The sequence below is a fragment of the Schistocerca americana genome, chromosome 7, assembly GCF_021461395.2.
Source record: "Schistocerca americana isolate TAMUIC-IGC-003095 chromosome 7, iqSchAmer2.1, whole genome shotgun sequence".
NCBI classification, from domain to species: Eukaryota; Metazoa; Arthropoda; class Insecta; order Orthoptera; family Acrididae; genus Schistocerca; species Schistocerca americana.
This window is the reverse complement of record NC_060125.1, coordinates 252,155,735-252,180,660: the sequence shown is the minus strand read 5'-3', so window position 1 is coordinate 252,180,660 and position 24,926 is coordinate 252,155,735. Positions and strand designations below refer to the sequence as shown.

General features: G+C 38.9%; 1 protein-coding gene across 2 annotated transcripts in view; it reads right to left on the bottom strand.

The window, feature by feature from the left end:
• Window positions 1-24,926, bottom strand: part of LOC124622654 (multidrug resistance protein homolog 49-like) — a 142,847-nt gene that overhangs the window by 43,822 nt on the left and 74,099 nt on the right. For both annotated transcript variants that reach the window (XM_047148445.1, XM_047148446.1), the window contains exons 6-11: window positions 19,326-19,426; window positions 19,058-19,229; window positions 9,036-9,160; window positions 6,657-6,846; window positions 5,791-6,015; window positions 2,113-2,238 (exon numbers count right to left, since the gene is read on the bottom strand). In XM_047148445.1, the coding sequence (XP_047004401.1) occupies window positions 2,113-2,238; window positions 5,791-6,015; window positions 6,657-6,846; window positions 9,036-9,160; window positions 19,058-19,229; window positions 19,326-19,426 (939 nt within the window). The remainder of the gene's footprint in view (window positions 1-2,112; window positions 2,239-5,790; window positions 6,016-6,656; window positions 6,847-9,035; window positions 9,161-19,057; window positions 19,230-19,325; window positions 19,427-24,926) is intronic.

Here is a 24,926-nt window from a genome sequence, read left to right as displayed (position 1 = left end):
TGGATATTTTGCAGATGTTGATAAAATATGATTTTGGAAGTTTTCTGCAGAATGGTAACAAAGTCAGGTTTTGAATGAAGCATATTAACCCTCCCTCACCCATGTCCAGAAAAAAATCCTATTTTAATTAAGAATAACCAGATATAAGGGATGGGAGGTTGCAAGGACTGTTATTCATCATTGACGAATTTTTTCATGTCACTTTTAGCTCTCTTCCCACTGAAGGCAAACTTTCTGTGGAAGCTATATACTTTCTGTGGCTCGGAGTAGGGCCATTAGACTTAAAATGAACTTCAGGTTACCTTCCAGTAGGAATATATTAAAATGAACTGCTTGTAGACATGGGCAGTGGCAGGAGACCATGCTTTGGCTTGAGTTCAGTGAATTATGTTTTTCCTCTGAACACATCATGTCTAAGTCATTTCATTGATTTTTAATGGTGCAGGCATGCACTCCAGGGAACTATGAACATAAAATGGTGATGCCTTGTCAAATACGTTCTTCTCTTTTAGCCATAATAAAAATTTTGTGTTAGCAGAAGAGCCAACACCGTGTTACAAGTGGAGGCCGAAATGCACGTGTTTTAGCTCAAGCAGGCTAGCATGAGGAGGGAAGAACTATACTGATGTGAGGTCTGGAACATGACAAGGAATGAGAATTCAGAAAGCGGACGTAATTAGTTTGATACTTAACTTTAATCCATTAATGATGAACATCGCTCTTGACGGTACATGATTCGCAATATTATCTGTTCAGAATACATTCTTGAAGTAATTATAGTAACTGAATATCGCGCCTTGCTAGGTCATAGCAAATGACGTAGCTGAAGGCTATGCTAAACTGTCGTCTCTGCAAATGAGAGTGTATGTGGACAGTGAACCATCGCTAGCAAAGTCGGCTGTACAACTGGGGTGAGTGCTAGGGAGTCTCTCTAGACTAGACCTGCCGTGTGGCAGCGCTCGGTCTGCAATCACTGATAGTGGCGACATGCGGGTCCGATGTATACTAACGGACCGCGGCCGATTTAAAGGCTACCACCTAGCAAGTGTGGTGTCTGGCAGTGACACCACAAAAAACATTCTGTTACTCCTCATAATTTTAATGTTTGTCCTTGATTGCTTTGGAGAACTAGCCTTTTGAGCTCTGTTTTGTGGTTGGGTGGTATGTACAACCTGCAGTCCACTCAACATTGTGGAGAATTTTTGGACTGATGAGAAAGGTCCACCCAGATGGACCCCCCACGTCATTGAGTAAGCATTTTACAACTGGGGTGCGGTAAGTTCTCCAGAGGCTGCTGCTTTCCACCTCATCGGACATAACACACTTTAGGGTTAAGGGTATATATAACCACCACCATCAATGACACACAGTATTCCACTACAACACTCCATGGTGATCAATGAAGTATGCACAGAGCATACAGTTCCAGAGGACGGTGACACTCTCTAGTTCCCTAATTCAGTAACCACAATTTGTCTCACTCGTATCTAACCAGAATCTGAGTTCCCTGAGGTGCCTGCCATGTGGCATGACCCAGGCAGCATGTGTGTCTTACCAAATGACACAGATATCATTAACTTTACCCGTGTTTCATGATTATTCCAAGAAAACCACTAAAAGCCTTCCTAATGAATTATAAACAGTGAGTAAAATAAAAAGGTTTCTGTAACTCTTTGATGATAAATTTCAGCTCCAGAGTTGCAAGATTAAGTAGATTGCAGGTTTTACTAAATATGTAAATTTTTGTTGCAAATTTAGAGTGTCTTGAATCCTGATAAAAGTGAGAAGTAGTACATTTGTTTTTACTGAATAACTTGTGACAAAAGTGAGAAACTTCAAACACAAAAATAACAAAATTACACTCTGAATTTTCTCCTATTCCACAGATCCTGTTGCAGGCACACTGTCAAATTATATGCTTCACAGAAACATCAGTAGGCATATTCCAAGTTTCAAATTCACCATCACAGAATTTAATAAGAGACTTATCACCCCTGTTGATTAGATCATTGACACACAGCTATTGTTTTTAAACTATATTCAAATGTGAATGGCATGATATTGATTACTATAATGATTATGCATCTATAATTGAGAAAATTATTGACTTACATTGCCTTTAATGGGGTCATATAATCGTTGAATTAGTTGAATAACTGTTGACTTTCCACAGCCTGAACTCCCAACTAATGCAACTGTTTCTCCATGTTTAATTTTCAGATTTAGTCCTTGAAGTATCTAAACAAGAATTTTCAGATGTTAGAACATTATTAATAAAGACACTATGAAGTGGAATCATAAATAGCATTCTCCATGTGGAATAAATAATTTTTCTAGAAATTTACATTTTCAGCCACGTATGTACAATTTTATACTTATGCTTGGCAAACATTTTAAACAGCATGTGACATGACACTGGGTAACAAATAACTTGCCCGAGTTTCACTACAGGCCACAATTCAGTGAAGAAGATTATATCACTGTTCTTCATAACATGTCAGATGTGTCAGAACATAGAAAGGTAATCAGTTTTGTTAGTGGTCAGCAGTCAGTATTCATTTATACCTTAAGTGTATCTATAACCTGATCTGGGGTAAGCATTACTATACCTGCCGTAAATGTAACATGAGTGGAAAGTTTCTACAAAATATTATAGGTAATACAATCAAAAAAATTCCAATGGGGATAAAATCTGTTGCAGCAGGGAACGATGGCCTTAGCATGAACATAGTAAATTCTGCTTAGATGTTATGTTTTGCATTATACAGATCTTGACTTTATCAACATATAGAAAATTCATAATATTCTGTGTGAAGTAACATAAATGCTTTGTCTGAAGTGTCAAGTAAAAGAACAGCTGGAAATTCCAGGATGGAATAAGGATAGATTCCTACTCACCATACAGTGAAGATGTTGAGTCGCTGACAGGAACAACAAAAAGACTTCTAAATATGTAAGCTTTCGGCCAGAAGACCTTCCTCCGAAAGACAACATACAAATACGCATTCACACAAATGCAGCTCACCCACACATGACCACTGCCTTTGGGTGCCGAGGCCAGGCTCAGAATCTGGTTGGCAGCCAAAGACAATAGTCCTTTGCGTTGGCAGCCAAAGACAGTAGTCCTTTGTGTGTGAGCTGCATGTGTGTGAATGTGTATGTGTATGTTGTCTGTTTTGGAAGAAGACCTTCTGGCTGAAAGCTTACAAATTTAGTAGTCTTTTTGTTGTGCCTGCCTGTGACTCAGCATCTCCGCTGTATGGTGAGTAGTGATCTATTCTTTTCGTAATATTGTAAAATAAAATTTTAAAAAAAACAGCTGAGTAGTTTAAGTAGGTACAGTGGCATTACTTCCAAAACAACTATGTTTCCCCCAATACATATAAACTGATTTAGAAGTCATTCCCACAACTATCACTAGGCCTATGACTACCACAACTTGCTGTTAGTGTACTTTATGAGAAGTAGCCCCTATGGCTGTTAATATTCAACTTGACTCATTCCACATGGCTGAAAGTGCTCCAGTATGTGATTTATGAAAGACGATGTGTGAATAATTGAGGGAATTACTGCAGATATCATAGCTGTATTATCTGCTATAACAAATACCTTCAAAAACCTGTAGGTTCCTCTATCTTCTTTTAAGTATGAACTGATAAAATTCATGAGATAGCCAATCTCTTACAAGTACTTTATTTGGAATAACACAGATTTAACGTAAAAGAAGTTACGTATTTTATCAGTTTCAAAAATCCTTTTACTTATCCCCAAACCCATATACACCTTGATCTGTAATCTCAGTTCACTGAAGTCTTGGACACTGCTTAACTTCCTACCTCCTTTTTCTCTTACTCTTTTTGTTTCTTATTTTCTCTTTTTACTGCTTTCTTCCTCTTAGCACTTTTAATTCTGTATCACAGTTATTACCACCTAAAAAATAATTACTGTTGTCATAATATAAAAAAAAATTATACCTCTTATGTGTTGCCTCTTGTCAGGTACAAATACAATGTTTATGCTGTAAAATGCTTAGGTGTTTTATCGTAGGGGACCTCAAAGCTCTTATATTGCCACAATAACAAACCAAAAACCAAGCAAATTAAGTGTGACCTTCCAAAAGGAAGGAATCTTAGTAATTAATGTCCCATTTTGACCAAAGTTGGTAGATATTAAGTACTATAACTGGATAACACTGCGGCAGGAAACTGCCGTAGCCTGTTCAAAGGAACAATCCTACCATCCACATGATATGATCTGTGGAGTGTATGAAAAGCCTAAATGTAGAGAATAATACAGAGCTTTGAACCCTGATTCTCTCAAATCTAAATTCAATGTTTTATGCACTGTGCTTACTCCTCATTAAATACCTGGTTTTACACTCACTGTTTTGTAGTGAACATACGTTACTCTTGCCAGAAATTCATACTGTGGTATCCATGGCTGGCACTGTACAATCCAGCCACCAGCCACACAGCAGAAAGCCATGGATTGCCACCACGTCAAGGATCCACAACCCAACTGCAGCTCATTCTGCCTATGATAGACACTGCAGCATTTGGGGGGGGGGGGGGGGGGGGGTCGCACTACAGTGCTGCTGTTGCCGGCCTTAGCTCATCTCCACCAGCCACATGATACAAGCACGACTTCCCAGCATTCCTCCCCCAGACAGATTTATAAGACATTGTCCAGCAGCTCGCCAATCTGCAAGTGTGTGAGTTCCAGTTCAGTTCATGAGTTTGACATCAACATCAACCAAGTGCCATTTGTCAGTGCGTAGCGCATTCCAGTCTGAATAATAGTATAGCAGATATGTACTTTGCCAAAGGCAGTGTTTCCTTACTGTGACAGACTGTGTATTCAACTAAACCTTCAAGAACTACTATCGAGTAATCTAGTTTCTGATCAGTTCAGGATGATCTTTCAGCTGCATTCATTCAGAAGCTGCTCAGTTGCTACACAGAACATATCATTAGGGTGTATTTTCTGTGTCAGTAGTAAAGTTGTATTGTTTTGGTTATGTGGGTACATCTCTCTTCTTGTAGTGTGCACCACTCACATCATGGGATACAAAATATACCACCATGGTTCCATCTATCTGTAACATTTTCATGATAAATGGAAGCAATTTAGTGCTGAATTTCACCAGTTGTTTCTCCATTTCACATGTGGGAATGTAGTCACTGCATGGACTTGGCAGGATCTGGAACTGTCATGGCTAGTTTTTATTGCTTTTCAAGGCAATCAGCATCACAGATGAGGCCAAATGAATTGTAGCATGTTATGCAGATAATAGAGGAAACTGTGAAAACATGACTTTTTTTCTGTTTTTATTGGAGTTGTAAACCTCATATTTGTCTCTGTAGCACAAATTTATTTTCAAATTTTTAGCTTTCTATCTTCCACTATATTATTCAGTCTCCAACAAAATCAAGCCACAGTCCAGCAGGTTCACTCTCCTCCCCTCCATCTCTACATTTCTAAATGATTCACATCATTACATGTATAAAGGAAAGATGGCTATTGTCTAATGTCCCATATCATAAACATTACAATTGATTCAGAGCCATGGATCAAACAAGGATAGGGCAGTAACTGGTTATGATGATTCCAAAGAAACTATGTCAACATTAAGACACAACTGAAGACAACTGGAGAAAATTCAAACCATAATAACCAGATGGGATTTGAACTCTGCTTCTCCCATATATGAATACTGCATCTTAACCACAATGCCACCTCAATTTGTGAGGCCTTTATATAAGTACTTAATTTTTTAATGTATACACTTACCTTAACATCAGGCCTTGAAGGATAATGAAAATAAACGTCTGTCAGCTGTATGTCTCCCACAACTTGATCTGGTCTTTTCCCTGACTCACTGAGACTGTCAATCTGAGGCTCTCTTTCTATTACTGAAAATACCGCAGCTGCAGAACCACATGCCACACCAAATGCTTCTAGATGAGGAAGTGCCATTCCCATATTGAATGCTCCACCAAGCATACCAAAAAGAACCTATATGAAAAGTTTAAACAGTAATTAATTGGACTGAGCATTGTGCAAAATAGTTTGTTCCAACTATTCAACAGTTACAATTAGTAAACCAGTGAACTATCTCATAAAAATTTACAAGGAGTTTAAATTGATAAACATAGTGTTACGATAGAACTGAAAGATGAAGAAATAAGTAACAAATCAATATGAATGACTTTGCTTGGATCAAGTTCTTCCTTATCTGCAAAACTTCTTTTCTTTTTAATTTTACTATCCAAACCATGTTTCTCATAAATGAGTTTTTATTTGACATTGGTTATCACTGGATCAGAGGTATGTTTTTACGACCCATGTTACAAATGTTATACAAAGGGCAAGAGCATGAGTGTCTTTATTCATAAATAACAGTTATATTGTGTCTTTTATTTATAAAGATTGTGATTCAGTGTCCTAATTTACTAATTCTCCATGCTAACTTATGTAGTGACTGGTGTCTAAGAGACACTGTGATATGTCACATTTCTGCATTCCCTCTACACTGACAGATTTTTATGGCTTTTCTTCAGTCTAATCATGAACCTCATAACTTCGACAATACAGTACTTATCTTCATTTCACAAACGTCAGCAATTTGCTTCCAGATTTTGAAACGGCATACTTACTATTACAAGAACAGCTGGAGTGTACTCAAAGTCTCCCACAACTCTTGAATCTATTATGAGTACTACTCCATACCAGAATGCAAGTGCATAGCTGCAGTATGTAATGAACCACATCATGGCTGTACCAATACCAGAGAATTTTCCCCTTTTGATTCCCATTGCCTCTGCCACAACTAATTTTTCTTTGTATCTGCAACAAAAATAATCCTTAAAGAAAACATAGTATCAGCAGCTATACAAGATTGTTTACAAAATATACGTTCATTTACTTTCCCATGGCCACTTATCATGCAAGAGGATTATATCAATCTGTGTTTGGTGTAGCAAATGTCAGATCACTTTAAATATAGGTCAGAAACTAAAATGAGTATAGGTTACAACTCACATGCATTTGATATGTGGCACACATGCACACATGGCAATAAGAAGTAAGCAGCTCTTTTTTGACAGTTACTCACTTTTTACAGTTAAAAATGCACATTCCGGCGTAAGTACAGCAGAGTACTGGCATAAAGTACAGAATAGTCTCATGTGTTCTTGTCATTTGTAGTGTTAGAAAAAATCACCAGAGTTGATGGTACAGTTCAAACAGCTTGCTATGATAACTTTGAGTGCTATAGAATTGAATGGCCTTATAATAGTGGATAAGTCCTACTCCAGATTACAATTTGTAGGACTGTGGGGAAGAATTACTCTAAAGCAGAAGTAGCTCTCAAGACAATTAATCAAGATGTGTGACTATATACAGTATAGTATATCTCTCTAAGAACTGTATCATCCCAGAATGACTAAAGAAGTTGAACAAGTTCAAGAAATAGTTTACAAATTTCTATGTGAGCATTATATAGATGCTGAGTAAGCTACAAAATAAAGTTCCAAAAGGCATTATGTATTACACTAAAGGCTATGGTACTTTTAAAGGTCCAAAGACATATAAAAAGTCTTCCGTTGTATATTGTGCAATAACTATAGTGTTAAACTTGGAGAAATAAAGACAAGCACAATATAGTATATAAAGTTTTCTTTTTTTCCCCCATGTCCCAAAGCATCATCCATGACTGGAATGCAAACAGAGACAAGTAACAGTAGTATGAGGGTAATCCCAAAAGTATGGTCTCCTATTTTTGATAAGTACATAGACCTGTTTATTTCTACAATGCCTTACATCAGTTTACAGCTTGAACATTTAGCTATTTTTCGACATAATCACCATTTCTGTTGATGCATTTTTGTAGACGCTGTGGCAGTTTTTGTATGCCCATATCATACCAGCTCACCGCCATGCTGTTCAGAAAGTTATGAACCTATTCTTTCACCTCATCGTTGGAGCTGAATCACTTGGACCGTAATTAACGCTGACAGGTACTGTGAGACTCTGAAAAAACTCAAATGAGCAATTTAGAACCGGAGAAGAGGAATGTTGTGCAAGGGCATACACATTCTCCATGAGAACGCTCGCCCACACATCGCTCGGCAAACCATTGCTCTCCTGCAACAGTTTCAATGGAACATAATCACCCACTCTCTGACTCGGCGCCCAGTGACTATCACCTGTTCCCTAGGTTAAAAGAACATTTGGCCAGAAAGCGATTCAGCTCCGACGACGAGGTGAAAGAAGAGGTTCATAACTTTCTGAACAGCATGGCAGTGAGCTGGTATGACATGGGCATACAAAAACTGCCACAGCGTCTACAAAAATGCATCAACAGAAATGGTGATTATGTCGAAAAATAGCTAAATGTTCAAGCTGTAAACTGATGTAAGCCATTGTAGAAATAAACAGGTCTATGTACTTATAAAAAAATAGGAGACCTTACTTTTGGGATTACCCTCATACCAGGTAACCTGCATATATAAAAGAAAAAAAAATGCAGTGGCGTGCAGAGTATAAATGTAGCTTAAAGCACAGGCATCAAAATTCTGTTGCTTGCTTTTCCATCTTTTTTGTTCTGATGTCGCAAATAAATTAAAAATGCCACTTTTCACTACTCATTTCACAGAAATTTTTCTACAATTGGTAGAAATGTGGTGCAAAGAATCTTTTATTTTATGATTTAATGCATAATCAAAAATGCGGCCTTCAGACACAGCATTGAAAAGATGTGAGGAAATGGCATGTGTTAGTCACCTTGAAGAAATCAATGGTAAATGGATATAATGTAACCATGAGTTTGTATGTACATGCATTTAGATCAGGACATAAACTGCCACGTACTGATCTACTGTAAATTAGTATCTTAATAATGGAAAGTCCAGGATGGAAAAACAATACTTTTAGTAACTTAATATACTGCCTACTTGCTTTGTGGAATGTGGTACCCAACTGGTCAATCCAAAATGTGTGTGTGTTGATATTTAATGTTAATATTTGCTACTAACCTTTCCACTTCTTTCTGTTGTCCAGAAAAAGCAACAACTGTGCGAATGGCACTAAGAACCTCCTCAACAACAGCTCCAGCACTTCCATATGAATTCTGCTCCTGGGCTGTCAGGGAACTTTGTACCTGCATAAGGAGTTTTATGCTGAGCTTCTCATCAAAAATAAAATCCAGAAAGCTAATCGTCCAACAACAGTATCAACTGTCAGCAATATGAAGACAGTAGGAAAAGTTTTCTGATTCTGATTACTGCATTATCTAAACACTGACTATAATGGACTGGCTGCATTGGTCAACTAAGGGCAGTACTGTGACAGAGCTATATTTCTTTTTCCAAAACTGGAATCAAATTACTTAATGCAGATTTGGCTGTCCTCTTGATGAGTATGTTTATGACACAACATCAAAGATCATTATTGTCTAACAAGTTATAGTAATAGTAAAGAAAAGCTATGTTAGTTACCATAAAAGTTTCGCATATCTAACATTTTAAAATCTGTATTTATTGTTTTCAAATGAACTTCCATTCAGTAGGTATAATGCCAAATTTATTTCAAGATAAAAATTAGCTTGTTGGTATAAAATTTTCTACTTAATTTAGTTCTTTTAATATTCATGTCCAGCTCCAAAATCACGATGATTATATATAAAGTACATTGTCATATGTATATGTGACTAATTCAAGGGGACAGAAATCCATAAATTATGAATCTGCGATTTGTCAGCAGTGAGGCAATTTGTGTGACATTTACTGCAGTGAAATTGCACCACAATAAAATAAACAATGAATATCTGAATTACGGTGCATGGGGCAAGACTGGGACAAAATGGAGACACATTCTTTTAGCTACTGGTGTTTGAAATAATTATGTGTCTATTATAAAAACTGTGAAATACATCAGTAACAAAGGAAATGGTAGTTTGAACATCAAAGAGAAGTTATGACTGATGTAGATAACAATAAAGCTATTATCAAAATGAACACTAATAACCTTATGAAATAGTCTTAGGTTGAGCTTTGGAAAAGCAACTTTCTATTAATACACCAATCTGAAAGCTGTTCTGTATTCACTTTTTTTCCAGATGGCACTGCATGCTCAGGTAGCTGGCAATAAACATGATGTAAAGATGCTGCCTTACAGTTTATGTCATAAAAGAACAAAGGTCATTTTTAAATAACAAAATATGACAGTTTGATATAATGGAGCCAACAAATGCATAGAAGTCATCAGTGTAGTTGTACAGTCTTAGCACAATGAAATTATGTAAACAGATCCCACAATTAAAAAGATTTTTTATGGCCTTCGAGCTAGTTCATTCACAAATACCATTAAATCAGCAATCTTAAACACACACAGTGCCTAACAGATGGGAAGAAAATGTTTTATAATTTACAAATAAACATATTTTATATACCAAAATATTGCTAACAGTAATGTCATTGGAGATGGAGCACTGGCGGTGTTAATTATTCCTGTAAGGGACAAGACTATGTGGGCATTGGTCATTACAGCCTCAAATGTTCCGCTGATAATGACACAGAACAAGATAAGCAGTGGCCTTTCTCAGTATCAAAGATATGCCATGACAAATTAATGCCTCAAATTAAATCTGACTGGATTAATATACTCTAGTAAATTCAGTGCCAGTTCATGAAGGGGAAAAAGTGGGTAAAAGGTAAAAAGGGGGTAATTTTTGTGTGTGTGTGGAGAATGCAGCTCATTTGGAAGCACCTTCAGGCTGATGTTCCAGGGAGAGGTTTTCTGCCCATGGTCACCAAACTGGCATCATAGGGACATGTGTAATAAATGTTAGTGATGATGCATTTATTCATTCATTTGTTCATCATGTTCTATAATCTCATTAAGGAGAACAACCTTCAGGGATGTGCAAAGATTTTTAGTAGTGGTTCTCAAAGAAATTAAGTACTAAAAAGTTTAAATGAGTGTGAGGGAAGAACTTGGCATGATGCCTTCTCCAGGTTGATACTGCAGGGAAAGGCTCTCTTCCTGTGTCCACCATGACATTAACATAGATTAGAAGGAATTTCATCAGAAAATCCACTTTCCCTGGTGAATCTCATGGTACTGTAAGCAGTTATTTTAATTGAATATGAGGGCAAGGGAAAGGTGCAATGTCAATGCTTTTCTCACACTGGTCAAGATGGTAAACTTTGTTAGTATACAGGTTACTACTATCAAAATTGGTAGCAGGTATTTGAAGATTCAAGCGAAGATTCCAGATTTGTGATTATGCTACAGTGCTTCCAAGTTATATATATATATATATATATATATATATATATATATATATATATATATATATATATATATATATATATATATATATATATATATATAATGGAAGGAAACATTCCACGTGGGAAAAATTATATATAAAAACAAAGATGAGGTGACTTACCGAACAAAAACGCTGGCAGGTCGATAGACACACAAACAAACACAAACATACACACAAAATTCAAGCTTTCGCAACAAATTGTTGCCTCATCAGGAAAGAGGGAAGGAGAGGGGAAGACGAAAGGAAGTGGGTTTTAAAGGAGAGGGTAAGGAGTCATTCCAATCCCGGGAGCGGAAAGACTTACCTTAGGGGGAAAAAAGGACAGGTATACACTCGCACACACGCACATATCCATCCACACATACAGACACAAGCAGACATATTTAAAGACAAAGAGTTTGGGCAGAGATGTCAGTCGAGGCAGAAGTGTAGAGGCAAAGAAGTTGTTGAAAGACAGGTGAGGTATGAGTGGCGGCAACTTGAAATTAGCGGAGATTGAGGCCTGGCGGATGACGAGAAGAGAGGATGTACTGAAGGGCAAGTTCCCATCTCCGGAGTTCGGATAGGTTGGTGTTGGTGGGAAGTATCCAGATAACCCGGACGGTGTAACACTGTGCCAAGATGTGCTGGCCGTGCACCAAGGCATGTTTAGCCACAGGGTGATCCTCATTACCAACAAACACTGTCTGCCTGTGTCCATTCATGCGAATGGACAGTTTGTTGCTGGTCATTCCCACATAGAATGCGTCACAGTGTAGGCAGGTCAGTTGGTAAATCACGTGGGTGCTTTCACACGTGGCTCTGCCTTTGATCGTGTACACCTTCCGGGTTACAGGACTGGAGTAGGTGGTGGTGGGAGGGTGCATGGGACAGGTTTTGCATCGGGGGCGGTTACAAGGATAGGAGCCAGAGGGTAGGGAAGGTGGTTTGGGGATTTCATAGGGATGAACTAACAGGTTACGAAGGTTAGGTGGACGGCGGAATGACACTCTTGGCGGAGTGGGGAGGATTTCATGAAGGATGGATCTCATTTCAGGGCAGGATTTGAGGAAGTCGTATCCCTGCTGGAGAGCCACATTCAGAGTCTGGTCCAGTCCCGGAAAGTATCCTGTCACAAGTGGGGCACTTTTGTGGTTCTTCTGTGGGGGATTCTGGGTTTGAGGGGACGAGGAAGTGGCTCTGGTTATTTGCTTCTGTACCAGGTCGGGAGGGTAGTTGCGGGATGCGAAAGCTGTTTTCAGGTTGTTGGTGTAATGATTCAGGGATTCCGGACTGGAGCAGATTCGTTTGCCACGAAGACCTAGGCTGTAGGGAAGGGACCGTTTGATGTGGAATGGGTGGCAGCTGTCATAATGGAGGTACTGTTGCTTGTTGGTGGGTTTGATGTGGACGGACGTGTGAAGTTGGCCATTGGACAGGTGGAGGTCAACGTCAAGGAAAGTGGCATGGGATTTGGAGTAGGACCAGGTGAAACTGATGTACACGATCAAAGGCAGAGCCACGTGTGAAAGCACCCACGTGATTTACCAACTGACCTGCCTACACTGTGACGCATTCTATGTGGGAATGACCAGCAACAAACTGTCCATTCGCATGAATGGACACAGGCAGACAGTGTTTGTTGGTAATGAGGATCACCCTGTGGCTAAACATGCCTTGGTGCACGGCCAGCACATCTTGGCACAGTGTTACACCATCCGGGTTATCTGGATACTTCCCACCAACACCAACCTATCCGAACTCCGGAGATGGGAACTTGCCCTTCAGTACATCCTCTCTTCTCGTCATCCGCCAGGCCTCAATCTCCGCTAATTTCAAGTTGCCGCCACTCATACCTCACCTGTCTTTCAACAACTTCTTTGCCTCTACACTTCTGCCTCGACTGACATCTCTGCCCAAACTCTTTGTCTTTAAATATGTCTGCTTGTGTCTGTATGTGTGGATGGATATGTGCGTGTGTGCGAGTGTATACCTGTCCTTTTTTCCCCCTAAGGTAAGTCTTTCCGCTCCCGGGATTGGAATGACTCCTTACCCTCTCCTTTAAAACCCACTTCCTTTCGTCTTCCCCTCTCCTTCCCTCTTTCCTGATGAGGCAACAATTTGTTGCGAAAGCTTGAATTTTGTGTGTATGTTTGTGTTTGTTTGTGTGTCTATCGACCTGCCAGCGTTTTTGTTCGGTAAGTCACCTCATCTTTGTTTTTATATATAATTTTTCCCACGTGGAATGTTTCCTTCCATTATATTGATATCATTAATTTGAATCCAACAATTACGTTTGTTATTGTCACTGTTGCATTTCGAAATCTTTTCTGTCGTCTTATTTTCCTCTTTCTGTTTTTGCCAGTAGTTTCACTTTGTATTCACCTTCTCCTTTTTACCGTAATCTGCTATACTATTTTATCCCGCCTATATATATACTCAATAATGCGTAACCCACTTCCAAACCATAACCAAAAAAATTTTTTGCCGCTTTCAGCACTACCGCCGCTATAATATCCACCGTTTCTAGTTCACAAACAGCTCCTTTCACCTTTTAAACAACCATTTCGGCCAGTTCTAATAACTTTCGCTTTATTTCCATTTCCGTTTTTCCCACACCACTGATCATTTTTAGCCGCTTCCCACAGGTTTTAACGCGATTATTTCTTCGTCAGACAATTGTTAGTCTCATTTTCATAATCTGCCACCACAATACCACTCCTTTTAATATACTACACGCAGTTTTTTCGAAATTTTCCCGAATTTCTGCGTCCTTTAACGTGTTTTGGCGGCAACACAACCACCTAACCTTTATACACATCGTTGTCTACCAACCCAAGTCCAACATAGCCCAGCTGTAACCAACACCTTTTCGCCTTTTTTCATTCCAGATCTCCTGTTTCTTTCCGTTTCACCTTTATCTCTCCCCATATATTTTTATTTTCATTTTCATTTCACCTCATGTTAATACTTTCCACCTTCTAATACCATGTCACCCTCACAACACCCCCACAATGACCCCATTAAGTTTTATTTACATTCCCTCCGCAAACATGCCTTCGCCCTAGCCAGATTACACTCCCATATTCTATTTTCTCAGGCTTGTCTGACATTTGGCATCACCCCCAAAGGCCTCACACTTAAAGTTCCCATCTCTGGCTGCAACCCTTCCTTCCATCAGTCCCTATACCAGTTCCAAACTGAACAATCCATTGCCCTCACCCAGCTAATCCTTCACCTACACATCAACTCAGCCAATGAACACACCCGTCAACTCCTATCCTTAATAAAAGTCCTTAATCTTTCCTCTCCCACATCCACACCGGCTGTCCAGAGCATCCTCCTACAGGCCAACCGTAAATTAGAACAGCATGCCACCCTCCACCTCAAAAAACTATCCAATCTCCTGGTTTCCCACCTCCGGAAAGGCAACTCACTCACCCTTCACAACCTTTCCAGCAAACCTCAACCTCCTCTCATTGCACACAAACCCAGTCTCTCCCATCTACTCAATCTCCCACTTCCAGCTCCACTCCCTCCAAAACCTCAAAATTCCAATCAACACAATCTGGAACCACAACACCCTAATTCAGTAGTTAACCTTTCCTCCAAACCTCTCTCCCAATCCGAAACCTCTGTCCTATCCAAAGGCCTCACCTTCAGCCCCACTCCCAGATTCAACCAAACAGCCCTCGTCAAAGATTTACTGTCCTACACTCGTACTCTCTGCTGGAAGTATCACTTTGCCACGAAGAAAAATGATCCTAATCCTACTCCTGATGATCCGACTCCTCAAGACACCATCCAAATTGAACCCTGCCTGGAACAGTTCCGTCCTCCGTCACAGCGGGACCCACCTCCTCTTCTTCAAAATCACCCTCTCCAAACCTTCCAGGAATTTCTGACTTCCAGCCTTGCATCTCAATCCTTCTTAAAAAACCTTAATCCTACACCCAACATCACCACTGCTGAAGCCCAGGCTATCCGTGATCTGAAGGCTGACCGATCCATCGTCATTCTTCCGGCGGACAAGGGTTCCACGACCGTGGTACTTGATCGTCGGGAGTATGTGGCTGAGGGACTGCGTCAGCTTTCAGACAACACCACATACAAAGTTTGCCAAGGTAACCCCATTCCCGATGTCCAGGCGGAGCTTCAAGGAATCCTCAGAACCTTAGGCCCCCTGCAAAACATTTCACCTGACTCCATCAACCTCCTGACCCCACCGACACCCCGCACCCCTACCTTCTACCTTCTTCCTAAAATCCACAAACCCAATCATCCCGGCCGCCCCATTGTAGCTGGTTACCAAGCCCCCACAGAACGTATCTCTGCCTACGTAGATCAACACCTTCAACCCATTACATGCAGTCTCCCATCCTTCATCAAGGACACCAACCACTTCCTTGAACGCCTGGAATCCTTACCCAATCTGTTACCCCCGGAAACCATCCTTGTAACCATTGATGCCACGTCCTTATACACAAATATTCCGCATGTCCAGGGCCTCGCTGCGATGGAGCATTTCCTTTCACGCCGATCACCTGCCACCCTACCTAAAACCTCTTTCCTCATCACCTTAGCCAGCTTCATCCTGACCCACAACTTCTTCACTTTTGAAGGCCAGACATACCAACAATTAAAGGGAACAGCCATGGGTACCAGGATGGCCCCCTCGTACGCCAACCTATTCATGGGTCGCTTAGAGGAAGCCTTCTTGGTTACCCAAGTCTGCCAACCCAAAGTTTGGTACAGATTTATTGATGACATCTTCATGATCTGGACTCACAGTGAAGAAGAACTCCAGAATTTCCTCTCCAACCTCAACTCCTTTGGTTCCATCAGTTTCACCTGGTCCTACTCCAAATCCCATGCCACTTTCCTTGAGGTTGACCTCCACCTGTCCAATGGCCAACTTCACACGTCCGTCCACATCAAACCCACCAACAAGCAACAGTACCTCCATTATGACAGCTGCCACCCATTCCACATCAAACGGTCCCTTCCCTACAGCCTAGGTCTTCGTGGCAAATGAATCTGCTCCAGTCCGGAATCCCTGAATCATTACACCAACAACCTGAAAACAGCTTTCGCATCCCGCAACTACCCTCCCGACCTGGTACAGAAGCAAATAACCAGAGCCACTTCCTCGTCCCCTCAAACCCAGAATCCCCCACAGAAGAACCACAAAAGTGCCCCACTTGTGACAGGATACTTTCCGGGACTGGACCAGACTCTGAATGTGGCTCTCCAGCAGGGATACGACTTCCTCAAATCCTGCCCTGAAATGAGATCCATCCTTCATGAAATCCTCCCCACTCCGCCAAGAGTGTCATTCCGCCGTCCACCTAACCTTCGTAACCTGTTAGTTCATCCCTATGAAATCCCCAAACCACCTTCCCTACCCTCTGGCTCCTATCCTTGTAACCGCCCCCGATGCAAAACCTGTCCCATGCACCCTCCCACCACCACCTACTCCAGTCCTGTAACCCGGAAGGTGTACACGATCAAAGGCAGAGCCACGTGTGAAAGCACCCACGTGATTTACCAACTGACCTGCCTACACTGTGACGCATTCTATGTGGGAATGACCAGCAACAAACTGTCCATTCGCATGAATGGACACAGGCAGACAGTGTTTGTTGGTAATGAGGATCACCCTGTGGCTAAACATGCCTTGGTGCACGGCCAGCACATCTTGGCACAGTGTTACACCGTCCGGGTTATCTGGATACTTCCCACCAACACCAACCTATCCGAACTCCGGAGATGGGAACTTGCCCTTCAGTACATCCTCTCTTCTCGTCATCCGCCAGGCCTCAATCTCCGCTAATTTCAAGTTGCCGCCACTCATACCTCACCTGTCTTTCAACAACTTCTTTGCCTCTACACTTCTGCCTCGACTGACATCTCTGCCCAAACTCTTTGTCTTTAAATATGTCTGCTTGTGTCTGTATGTGTGGATGGATATGTGCGTGTGTGCGAGTGTATACCTGTCCTTTTTTCCCCCTAAGGTAAGTCTTTCCGCTCCCGGGATTGGAATGACTCCTTACCCTCTCCTTTAAAACCCACTTCCTTTCGTCTTCCCCTCTCCTTCCCTCTTTCCTGATGAGGCAACAATTTGTTGCGAAAGCTTGAATTTTGTGTGTATGTTTGTGTTTGTTTGTGTGTCTATCGACCTGCCAGCGTTTTTGTTCGGTAAGTCACCTCATCTTTGTTTTTTTATATATATATATATATATATATATATATATATATAACTTGGAAGCACTGTAGCATAATCAGATATATATATAAAACAAAGATGATGTGACTTACCAAACGAAAGCGCTGGCACGTCGATAGACACACAAACATACACACAAAATTCAAGCTTTCACAACAAACTGTTGCCTCATCAGTAAAGAGGGAAGGAGAGGGAAAGACGAAAGGATGTGGATTTTAAGGGAGAGGGTAAGGAGTCATTCCAATCCCGGGAGCGGGAAGACTTACATTAGGGGGAAAAAAGGACGGGTATACACTCGCACACACACACATATCCATCCACACATATACAGACACAAGCAGACATATTTAAAGACCTGCTTGTGTCTGTATATGTGTGGATGGTTATGTGTGTGCGTGCGAGTGTATACCCGTCCTTTTTTCCCTCTACGGTAAGTCTTTCCGCTCCCGGGATTGGAATGACTCCTTACCCTCTCCCTTAAAACCCACATCCTTTCGTCTTTCCCTCTCCTTCCCTCTTTCCTGATGAGGCAACAGTTTGTTGCGAAAGCTTGAATTTTGTGTGTATGTTTGTGTTTGTTTGTGTGTCTATCGACGTGCCAGCGCTTTTGTTTGGTAAGTCACATCATCTTTGTTTTTAGATATATTTTTCCCACGTGGAATGTTTCCCTCTATTAATATATATATATATATAGTGTCATCAGTATGACACTTGAGAGGCAGGTTGGAAACACCTTACTGAGTCACAGCACAATAAGAAATTATTGTTTCCTGAATTCGGATGTTTCACAAAGCCCGTGTGATGGCCATGAACTTGGGAAGGCTGGAGTATTTGTTAAGGACAGAAGGAAACAGTTTCAGAAGATGGCAGAATTTGTATTCTTTGGTCAACTAAATAGATCAAGATAAATTACAGTTCTATGAGACACCTGAGGATGGGATGTGTGTATGTAAACTGGTAGAGGAAGCTGGAAATCATTTCTAAAAAATTACATTCACCACTCAGCTTGCTTGCTAGCTCTGGGGTGTTTTGTAGATACCCTATGCTGCTGGTTATTGAAAAGAACTAAGTGATGTAAAGAATCAGGCATCTAACAAATCATTACTGTATACTTCATTAATCATTTTGACAAATGGGTTCAAACAGTTCTAAAACTGATAGAACTGCAGAGAATTTAGTTTTGCTGTACAGTTTGTTTAACAGCAGTCATATGCATGATAGATGGCCCTGTCAACTTGCTATCAAATAATAGACCCAGTGATCAGTACTGCACATCCAAAAATTTTCCAGCAGTAGCCTTCTTGGTCTTGCAGTCAGTGATAAAGTTCTCTAGGATAACCTATTGACTCAGTACCCATGTAAGTGTAATAGTACATTACTACATACTATTAAATAATATTTTATTGTGCATTATTCCTTGTCCAGTTCAGGTATCATAAGGAAAATCATAGTGAAAAATACACAATGCATTTTTAGACACCACACACAATTTTTGGCTAATTGAGCTAGTCTATTACCTTTGAAACAAGAGCTGTTGAAATAATGATTATTGGTGCACAAGTGAAAACCACCAAAGTCAGTTTCCAACCATGAAGGAATGATATTACCACAGCAGCAGTGAAGCTCACCATCTGGTAAATAAAAATTCCGAGTTTCTCACCAATTCCATCTTGGAGTTTGTCCAAATCCCTGTAATAATAAATTATTTTGATTACATAACTTAAAATATTTCTGTGCGGATATTAAAAACTTCAAGAACTTAAATTAACACATCCCAATACTCACCCAGTAATACGGCTAGCAAAATTAGCTGAGTTTGTTGTGTCAAACCATGCCATGTCTTGCCGCATAATTGACCTCAGGAAGAGGCATCTCACTCTTGTGATCTGAGAATAGTGAAATTATTTAGTTTTTTGTGTCATACATTTCTATATTCACAAATAAATGAGACTGACTCCTCTGAAGTTTACAAATAAATTACAAGAAGGTATTGAATGACTTCTGGAAAGCAAAATATTTCCTTTAATGTTTAAACATGAAACACCAAACAGAATGTTCAAACACTGTACAATAAACTTATTGAAACAGAAATAATATTTAATGATGTGAATGATATTTCTGCCCAACACTTTACTGAACATTGGCTTAAATAGGATATGTTAGAGATAACATACCTCACTCAGGTCAAATTTGCAAGTGTGTTTTGTAGAAAAATATCAAGTAATGGGGGCTGTGATACATATGTTAACAAAAATACTGAATTCAAAAGTGTAACTAAATCCTGACACCATAATTTATAAAATGAAAAAGATACAGAACTCTCTTTAGTTGAATTACCAAAGCAAAATACAATTATTATTTGTGTGTACAGGTCACCAGGTGGAGACAAAAACATGTTTTGTAAATGTGTGGAGGAACTTTAGGAAGAAATTTTTTCTCCAAAGGAAAATGTAATTGTATGTGGTGACTTCAATATTGATTTCTCAAAATCCAATAAATTGAAAGATGATATAAATTTACTGCAGTCATTAAACATAAGCTCAACTGTAACTGGACCAATTCAAAAAACAGCAACCACTGCATCTGTCAGTGAGCAGATTTTGATAAATTCATGCAAATCTGCCTATAGCATACAAGTGGTAAACATGGGTTTTGGTGCCCACTATGCTCAAATTCTTACAATGAGTGTTGCAGGAAACTCGACTCTCCGTGGAATAAGACACACTGTTAAGAATTGCAATACAAAAAAGTGTGGAATATTTTTGTTTCCTTCTGGAGGATGAAAATTGGAGTGATGTATACAACTGTAATGATACAAATGGAAAATATAAGTTTATGGCAACATTTAAGCATTTTTTGAAATAGCTTTTCTGAAGAAAACAACAACATTTAATTCTGTTCAGAAAACAAACAAGTGATTCACAAAAGGGATAAGGATATCATGTCAAAATAAGAGGACATTTTATGAATATTCCAAGCAAAGTACTGTCCTGATTTTACTACCTATTTCAAAATATCCAACACAAGTTATTTCAAAAGCAAAAAATTAGAAAATTGATGAAATAATGTGTAATTCCAAGGATAAAACTAAAGAAACCCAGCAAATTATAAGATGTAAAATGGGTGCCAGATCAGTTAATCACAGTAATATACAGCTGATTATGAATAACAATAAACTAACTGACCTCAGACAAATGGTTAGTGGATTCAACTATTATTCCTCAAACAGTAGTACAGCATTTGATAAATACAGAGCATGACACACAGCCAGACAGTAAGAGAGTATAGTCAGATCAAAAAATTCATGCAAATATATCATTTATGTATCCATTGACACCTGAGGTATTGTAAAATCATTAAAGGATTGACTAATAAATATTCTGTGGCTGTTGATGAGATTCCAGATGCTATCATCAAAGCTAGTGGAACATTCATTGTGGAACTATTAGCAGACATAGTAAATTCATAATCTGAGAGTGGTGTGTTTCCAAATAGTCTTAAGCTTCAAAGTAACATCTCTGCAAATGAAGGGTGCAAAATGCAAAATTTCTAGTTATAGGCTAGTTTCAGTTTTGTCAGGCTTCATCAAATTTATGGAAAAAATGTTCTTTGAAAGGTCAACAGGATTCTTAAACAAATAAAGGCTGATAAATGACTCACAGCGTGGGTTCAGAGTGAGGAAGTCAACCCAGCCAGCAATTTTGTCTTTGTAAATGAAATATTGAAATCAGTGGATGATACGCAGCATGTATCTGGAATATTTCTTGATTTTGGTAAAGCATTTAATGTCACCGATCATCATATTTTCTTGCACAAGTCAATTAATTATGGAATTAGAGGCCAGTCTGCAAGGTGGATCTAATCATACTTCAATAACCATCAACAAATTACAGAAATAAAATACAAAGACAACAAAACACAAAAAATTTCTAGTTTTTGGAGTAATGGACAGAAAACAAGCATGTAGTCCTGCAAGGGTTAGTTCTGGAACCTGCCCACATTTCTGATGTATGTAAATGACTTGACTACTAAAATGCATGATGAACCACAGTATTCTTCACAGGTGACGCTAATATTCTAATTAAATCACATAGTGAGGAAAACCTGCAGGAAACTACATTAGTTTATGCATAGCTTAGCACAGTGGTTTAGGGCCAGTCGGCTCATCACATATTCTAAAAAAATTGTAACAGTTAACTTTCACACCACACAAAACCTCCATCCTGCAAACCATGCTTTCACCACTGAAGAAGAAAATGTCTCAAATATCAATTATACAGAATTTTTAGGCAAATGTATTCAAGAGGATTTGAAATGAGAGATGGACCTTATTAATCTAAATAAAAAACTAAATACACTGACATATGCTGTTGCAATTCTGACTCAAAATACAAGCTACTCATCAGTGGTGACTATGTATCATGCTACTAAACAGTCACTATTGAGTATGGTAATTTTTTGGAGGGAATTCCACATTTTTTTAAATGTTTAAAATACATAAAAAGATTGTCAGGGTGATAATGAATGCTAAATGCTGGTATTCCTGTAGACACTTTTTTAAAAGTCTGAAAATACTGCCTCTGCCTCATTTGTATATACATGAAATAATAAAAAAAGAAAAACCACTATCTTAAAAAAAGAAAACCTATCAAAACATAACTATGAAAAACAAGCATATGAATTTCTGGGACATCATAATAAGTAAATCTCATTTACCAAATAATGTTAATTATGTATTATGTCACTTCAGATTATAATTTACATTTGGTTTATCATGTAGTCTCACTTAATAACCAATGTTATCAAATGCAGAAGCAGTGTAGTGTGTCACTTTATATTGTTATGCAGTTCAACTGTGTTGACCAGGTAGCCACAATGACTGCTGCAGTCCTAAATTAATTACGTGTATTCTTATCCTATATCATGTGTGTAAACAGTGTAGTAAAAGGTCAATGTAGTCAAATGTCACTGCCACACACTATCCAAGTGTAAATTTGGCCCTGTTGTTGCAGAACATTGCTCAGCACAATGTAACAAATATCAGTAGTGGCCCCACCCCTCCTCACTACCAGTTGCAGCTCTGAATTACAAACATAGGAAGTGTTCCACAAACATAAGTCAGCGATTCAGACTATCCAATCTCACTATTCACTAGTCACTATTCTCACTTCCATCTGCCTCTTTTCAATATCTGCACCTGTTATAACAACGTGAGAAGTCACAATATGGCAAGAATCTGACAATTAACTCAATGTCTACCATTTTTCAGAAAAAAATGTGTGATGTTACTTTTAATGTATTCACAGAAATCAAAATTTTGACTTATAACCAGTAGGATATTATGATGTTTTATCCTGAGTTATTAATTTTAAGTATGGGTTATGTCACTAATAAACATGTTTATCTATCATCCAATTAACACAGGGTGGAAATATTATTCATTGGAGTATCATTAGCGTTTTTGTTGACCTGGTGTGTAATTTTGTTGATTGTAAGAGATCATTGCACAGATATAATTAATGTTATAGCATAGAGATGTTCGGAAGGTTGTCAAGGTAGCATTTAAATGCAAAAGAAACTGGTCACAACTGACAAAGTGAATTTGTCACACAGCAGTTTCCTCTGAAAAGTACTGGAAGATGATAATTGACTTTGGTTTCTACCTTACATTTTTAACTAAAAGTAAGTTTTCTAACTTATTGTTTAATTAATGAACACATTACAATGCACACATGATTTACAATGAATGTCACATGATTTACAATGAATATTACAAATACCTATGTAGATGGGGACCTCGTATATAGCACCTATGACAGATGACAATAATGCAAGCAGCCTAGGATATTACCAAGTGAGTGATGGAAACCCGAAGCACCTTTGTATGAGGTGTACATGAATGAGTGAAGACTAGTAAGTCATTGCAGCATTCAGTGTGACAACAGCTGCAAATTACTGTCATGTTTGACAATTCTAGCCATTGGGTAACATTCACCCTGGTGCATTCGTGGAACAATTTTGCAGTGCCTTCCCAAACTGATTGAAAAAAATTAAGGACTGTGAGAGAAAGCAAATACATGGAGTATCAGAGATGCAGGAGGTTGTAATAACTGTCAAGAATTTGAAGAAGTTATATTGCAGCACTACTGATCAAAAACCAGATGATAGACAGTTAACTCAATGTTATTAAACACATGTAAAAGTGGCATGTAAAAAGTCTCAAGAACCCAATAAAAGATGTAGACCTCATGGCGATTTTAAATTTGTGATTGCCCATAGCAGTCAGAGAAAAATTGACAATGACTCAACATAGAGATGCTGAAAACATTTATTCAGAGATACTGAAAACATTTATTCACTGCTAGATAAAATTGTGAGTGAAGCAGCTGGACAGAAAATGAAAGAGGAAAATAGGTGGGCCATGTACATGTGAAAAAGTATCATTTCCAGCATAAGCCATCTCCATGATATGATCGTACATGGATAAACGAAAAACATAGAATGATAAGAACTGTAAGGATATCAAGAATATGAGAGAAGTCAGCCTGAAGGATACAATCACAGTTGGCCAACAGATCTGCTCACTTAAGCACCAAGGACTGAACATACAAAGGAGTGTCTGAGTGGTAGAGAAGTGCATTTAAACTGATGAAAGTTTCTAAGTAAGATCCAGATGAAAATAGATCCAATTGGGGTGCTGCATAGTCTTTATGAGACAATACCACTCACAAAATACAAGAAAATATGTGGTAAGAAGAAGAGACAATAACTTAGGGTCATTCCATTTCATTGCGAATTTTCAACACTAGGAGAAATAGCAATATTGCCAGACATCCCCATGTCTGGTGTAACAATTTTAGATGCTACTGCTGGCAAGTAATATAGTATAAAAACCAATAAAGGCTAGTCAAAGGTGGTAATGGACAAATCACCACATATAAAATGACAATATTGTTACAGATCATCTTCCTGAGATAAGCACTGGAAGCTACAAGACTACATGCAGAAGTAAATATAAATGATCTGGGCAGTAAATTGGCAGTTCAGCATTGTTCTGCTCTGCCCTATGTGTGTTATTTCAATGCAAAACTCTGTATTTGTTGACCAAGACTGACATTGCATATTTTATAAATAAATAAGAGTTTTAGAGCTGACAGTTTAATTAATGGAATATCATAATTTTCACCTGATTACCAGCTCTAATCACAGCTGAAAACACCTTTTACAACAGAGATCTCATAGTTGCATCACATGATTGAAACTGATTTCAGAATTTCATAACACAGAATCCCACGAGGATTTATTCTGATCTGTTCTTAACCTATGTGAATGATGATCTAACTATTTTAAAGGATGCTTTGAAAACTGTATCCTTACCACAGTTCA